General features: G+C 42.3%; 1 protein-coding gene across 1 annotated transcript in view; it reads left to right on the forward strand.

Annotated features, from left to right (window-relative positions):
• The window catches only part of WNT3A (Wnt family member 3A), a 299,427-nt gene extending 293,647 nt beyond the window's left edge, over nt 1-5,780 (forward strand). The window contains exons 3-4 of the mRNA XM_073677179.1: nt 2,556-2,821; nt 3,066-5,780. Of these exons, the coding sequence (XP_073533280.1) occupies nt 2,556-2,821; nt 3,066-3,545 (746 nt within the window). The 3' untranslated portion in view covers nt 3,546-5,780. The remainder of the gene's footprint in view (nt 1-2,555; nt 2,822-3,065) is intronic.
• The last annotated feature ends 220 nt before the right edge of the window (nt 5,781-6,000 follow it).

Consider the following 6,000-nt stretch of genomic DNA (forward strand, 5'->3'; position numbering starts at 1 on the left):
CACCTCCTCCCCTCTTGTTAAGACTGTTTCTAATAAATAAGTTGTAGCCTTCAAGGTTTGTATTCCAATCATGTGTATCATCCCACCAAGTTTCAGTGATGCCTATGTCATCATATCTCTCTTCATGTGTTAGCAGCTCCAATTCTCCTTGTTTGTTTCCTACGCTCTGTGCATTTGTATAGACACATTTTAGTTTGTAGTCGATTTCTCTTGCTCCTCTATTTTCATTTAGAATTTGTTGTGTGGAAAATCAAGTCCTTAAAGGGTAACTGTCTGTGTGAACAAGGCCCTATGCTCAATATTACAATGTAACGATCGATATTCAGTCATTTCCTTCACGATTCTCATTCGGTGTAAACACTCGTCTGACATTGTTTGCTCATTGTGAGTTACGATCGCATCATTCATCGGTTAAATGATTATTTGCTGGTGTACACGGACCATAACTTAGGCTGTGTGCCCACTATGCATTTTTTAAGCGTTTCCGCAGAGTCAATTCCACCGCAGAAACGCTTAAAAAATGCTTGGTAGAAGGTCTGCAATGTTTCCCAATGATAATCCGCATGTGCTGTGCACATGCTGCGGAAATTTCCGCTGCGGATTATCATTGTGGAAAAATACGCAGCACTACCAATTATTTTGCGTAATCGCTGCGTTTTCGCCGCCATTGACTTGCATTGAATCGCTTAATATCTGCATGACTACATGTGCACATGCGGATATTAAGCGATTCAATGTGCGGGTGCGGATGGTACTCGAGTCTGGAGAACAGGAGACTCTCATCCAGACCCGGGTACCATAGTATCTGTAAAAAAAAAATTAAAATAAAAAATATACATTATACTCACCTTCCTGTGCGTCCTGGCTCCCCGACAGCTCGCGATGGTCTAAAAGGACCTGCCATGACGTCATTTAGTCATGTGACGGGTCACGCGACCGCTGATGTCGGCGGTCGCGTGACCTGTCACACGACTAAATGACGTAATGGAAGGTCCTTTTAGACCACCGCGAGCCGCCCAACACACTGGACGCACCGGAGGAGACCGGGGGCCATCAGAAGGTGAGTATAATGTTTATTTTTTATTTTTTACCATTCTTTTACTATAGCTTGGTCACACTATATATGTTGGCTGCCAGTTGCCGGTTGCATGGATTTATATAGTGTGACCAAGTTGTCAAGCACTTTCCCAGTGATGTTAAAATCGCTTGTCAACCCGCATGCGAAATCGCATGTGCAAAACGCTTCACTTACGCTTGTCCCTGGCAGGAAAAACGCATGTACAATCCGCATGCGTTTTTTCTGCCAGGGAGATGCAGAAGCGCTCAGGAAAAAAATCCGGAGCATTTCTGCATCGTGGGCACACAGCCTAAGGGTAAAGAAGAGCTGAGAACATAGCCTAAGTCACAGATATGAGCCACTTGATCACCTGTGTAATCTTGGTCACTGATCATTGTGCAAACCTGCCCAAGTTGTGAAGCTTCCCAACTGCTAAACTTTGTTGCATACTCTCCGAGTTCACTGGTTTGCCATTAAGACGTTTATAAAAATACTAAATATTATTGAGTTTCTCAAGTTTTACAAGGGACTTGCTCAAAGTCTTAACGCCATCATACACATTAGAAATAAATTGCCTAAACCCTCCAATTTCAGCTGGATTAGTCTACCATGTAAAGTGCACTTGGGTCTCCCGACTGTCCCCTGACGTAGGAAGGGATGGGTGGAATCCAATCACGCTACCTTATTTATTGGCAGAGAGGTGATTCTGGCAGCCGTTCTCCCATATAGAGCACAGGAGCGATGAGCCTGTTGGAGGAGTCAAAGAGACATAGCTGTCGGCTGAACGATGAGCCGACAGTTATCTAATGGCCAGCTTTAGATTAACTACATCTCCTATGATGCATCCAATCCATTCAGTATCTATAGTTGTGCACTACTACATCTTATAGAGCTACCGATTTCAATTCATTCATCTTCAGGCACATTGGTTCTGATTAGTGTTGAGCGAGTATGTTCTGTCCGAGTATGCTCTGGCCAAGCTCCGAGTATTTACAGCTGCTCGGTGATATGGTTGAATCGCTCCCGTGTGCATGATTTGCAACTGTTTGACAGCTTTATTACATGTGATGAATGTGGAAGAAATAGACATTCCTCACATGTAATAAAGCTGTCAAGTGGCAAATCATACACACGGGGAGCGATTCAACCATATCACCGAGCAGCTGTAAATACTCCGAGCTCGGCCCGAGCATACTCGGCGAAAGGGTTAATAGAACATACTCGCTCAACACTAGTTCTGATACATGCAGCCGCCGGATTATCTAAATTCCTCGAGATCTCAGCACACATCCTGAGTATTTGGTGCCATTTGGCATTTTGGTCTGGAATTAATTTTAATAAATCATCGCCCTTGCTACCGTAGGCAAATATAAGAATTGTGATTATTGACGAGAAGCTCAGAGCTCTCCGCCCTTCGTCGTGTACAATTACACTGAGCGTTACCGACTTCATGAACAGATTCAGATTCTTATCTAAATTTTCCTTCATTCATTTCCAGCAACGCGAGAGTCTGCCTTTGTTCACGCCATTGCCTCCGCTGGAGTGGCGTTTGCTGTAACCAGAGCCTGTGCGGAGGGATCTGCGACAATCTGTGGATGCGACAACCATCACAAGGGTCCCCCGGGTGAAGGCTGGAAATGGGGTGGCTGCAGTGAAGACATGGACTTTGGAAACATGGTGTCTCGAGAATTTGCAGACGCTCGTGAGAACAGACCAGATGCTCGTTCAGCAATGAACAGACACAACAATGAAGCAGGAAGAACGGTAAGTAACTTCGGTTTTTCTTTCTACAAAGTTCCTGTTCTAAGAAATGTCCAATATATTCAATAGCAGTCCCATAATAAGATCCTAATATGTTAAGGAAAGTTTATCCCACCGACAAATTGGTGTCCTCTGAAAAAAAAGAGAGGGGTCAATCAATCTTTACCAGTCATAACTAATTCTTCTTTGGTGTATTACTGATCGTAGGATTGTTGACTAAAGCCCTTCTTGTTTCCTTCGTCTACAGTCTATCACAGATCACAGACATCTTAAATGCAAGTGTCACGGGTTGTCAGGAAGCTGCGAGGTAAAGACATGTTGGTGGTCGCAACCAGATTTCAGAATGATTGGAGACTATCTCAAGGACAAGTATGACAGTGCTTCAGAGATGGTCGTGGAGAAGCATCGTGAACCCCGTGGTTGGGTGGAGACCCTTCGACCAAAATATACTTTTTTCAAGCCTCCGACTGAGCGGGATCTCATTTACTACGAGAGCTCTCCTAACTTTTGTGAGCCCAACCCTGAGACGGGCTCTTTTGGAACACGAGACAGGATATGCAATGTCACCTCTCATGGGATTGATGGGTGCGATCTCTTATGCTGCGGACGAGGACACAACACGAGAACTGAGAAAAGAAAAGAAAAATGTCATTGCATCTTTCATTGGTGTTGTTACGTCAGCTGTCAGGAATGTGTAAGGGTTTACGATGTCCACACATGCAAATAAGCAAGGATTCATGGATAAGATTCTTTTGAACCATTAACTGGAGACTGTGTTGCCCAGACTTGGCTCACTGAGTCCTTTCAATATGACAGAGACCTTTAACTGACTAATGCCCTACAGCTTCTTGGTAGTCCCAAGATGCACAGGGAGAGTAGCCTTTGACTTATGTGGAATTATCTTGAAACTTATTGTTGATACACAATGCCGAACAAAGGAAACGTTGTGACATGTTACCATGAAGCGGAACTTAGATATAATATTTGCGTCACTATCTACTTTCAGATGATAGTTTCCGATTGTTAGAGAAGGTTCTGATGGATAAGAGTCTCCGATTTTTACATTCCAGATCCAATTCATATACTGTAGCACAAAAACACTGCCTGTCTTCTACAATGCCGAATTCAGAGCGAGGAACATATTCCAAGCTCTAGAAGTAGATAAAGCATAGCTAAATGATGCAGCCGCGTCAAAGCTGCCATATTTGTATTCGGAGCATGACATGACGGTGGGTTTCTCATGGGCAGGAAATTCTGTTGAGTTGAGATATGTAAGTTACAGGCAATTAGTTACATCCCTCCTACATAAGAGAGAATATCCACGCCATTGAGTAAAGCCATCAATAGATGAAATCCAACGAGTCAACATTTTCATGATCGAGGGCATTCATGCGGTATTTTTTTTACATTGCAAATTACTTTCCATCCTTGCAAAATTCATAATTATGCATTGAAATTCCCACATGGTTGTGTACAGAGAAGCCTCGAAGAGAGTGTGCAAGAAAATGTTAAATCACGTCTGAAAGTGCTCCGACTAATGAGTTGTCTGACTGCCCGCGCTTGACAGCTCGTATAATATATCTGAGCAATAGTTGGGATATGGCCGATTGTTACAGAGGGATTTACGGTAAAATGAAACCCTCACTTACGAGCTCAGCTACTTCTCAGTATCATCAGAGCTGATGAGAAGTGCTCCGTCTCTCCACTCCCACTCCCAAAGCCTCCATCAGCCTCTTGTGTTCCCTCCCGACTGTACGACGCGTGTGTGATCGTTGGCCTCTCGGGCAAGTCAAGATGGGGCTTCTTATACTGATGTTTCTGCTCCGAAGCTCATAGACCTTCCACTGAATACTTGCAATGGACAAACCATTGAAATAATAAGTATTTAGAACTTTCATGCCTATAGGTTTTTGACCAATGTTTAATTGTAGCAAGCCAAGAAAGTCCACTCCTTTCAACCATAACTGACGAGGAACAGTTTGAGGCTTGAACTTGGAGTAAATGGACGGATCTGGAGGGGAACATTTGGTTGGATTGCGGGAAGCACAGAAAGCACTAATCAAAATGTTTTTTTCTTCCCTTAAATGCTGCTATCCACATTTTAATAACTACACAAATATATTTGTTTTCTTTCTATGAAAGAATTTGCTTAGGATTATAGTTTCATGTTGCTGTTTTTTTTTAAGATAAAAATATGTGAAGTTTTGTACTAATTCATCTTCTGGTAATTTTTGTCTCAGTTTATAGAAAGGTCTTAAATTTATTGGAAAACAGGGAGAGCATTAGTAGGAGAGTGCAATAGGCAAGCGGGCGCTTGGCTCTTCGAGGGCCACCAAGTTCGTAGTCACAGAGCAGGGGCGAGTGTCTACATATGAAATAGCGATCTGATGAAGAGATTCAAAGACACCCACATCTTGGAGACCTCCAGATTTGTCTGGGTTCTTCAAAGAAAAGAAGTTGTTCTTGCTAACGGATGAAAAATGGTCTTGGTCCATGGATGAAAATCCAACTCTTTACTCCTGTGATTACCGGGTTGACCACAATTGGTCTTCAGACCAAGTCCTCAACGTGTCTCTTCTTCTACTTATCTGTTTTATTCCAACCGTGACTTTGAAGCCAACCTTTCACTGAAGACCTGTCGCCCTGCTTCTTCCAGGATGCACGTCACAAGTGTAAAATGATGATCCAAAGCTATGTACAATTTAGGCCATGACTTTTGTTTTTTTGTATTTCTTAAGTTGGATGATTTTTTTTATGACTATTTATTTTATGAATAAATGTATATATTAGTGAGAGTATATATTTTCAGAGATACTTGTCGGGACAGTGTTGTTATCGCTTTGCTACTGTCGTTGTGACCTCAAAGTCTTATTCTGGTTCCTACTGACAGCACATTAGTCATGGCGTTATGTTCAATACCATTGTGTTACCTGTAAATTGCTAGATGTGTTAACTCTATATTGATAATTAAATATGGATTAATTTTAAAACAATTCTCAAGAGAATTCAGCAATGTTTTTCCTTCACAGAATAAAAAAAAACTCAAAACACCATTTTGTTCTTCACATTAAATAAGGTGGGAATTTCAGTTTCTTCCCTGCTAGGGTATATGAGCCAATCATACATGGTACCATCCAGCAGGTATCCAAGTCTACCATGAGGAGACTATCAAACAGAGAAAC

Source organism: Phyllobates terribilis, unplaced genomic scaffold (genome assembly GCF_046119375.1).
Source record: "Phyllobates terribilis strain yellow unplaced genomic scaffold, ASM4611937v1 Scaffold_4__5_contigs__length_816908805, whole genome shotgun sequence".
Lineage (NCBI taxonomy): Eukaryota > Metazoa > Chordata > Amphibia > Anura > Dendrobatidae > Phyllobates > Phyllobates terribilis.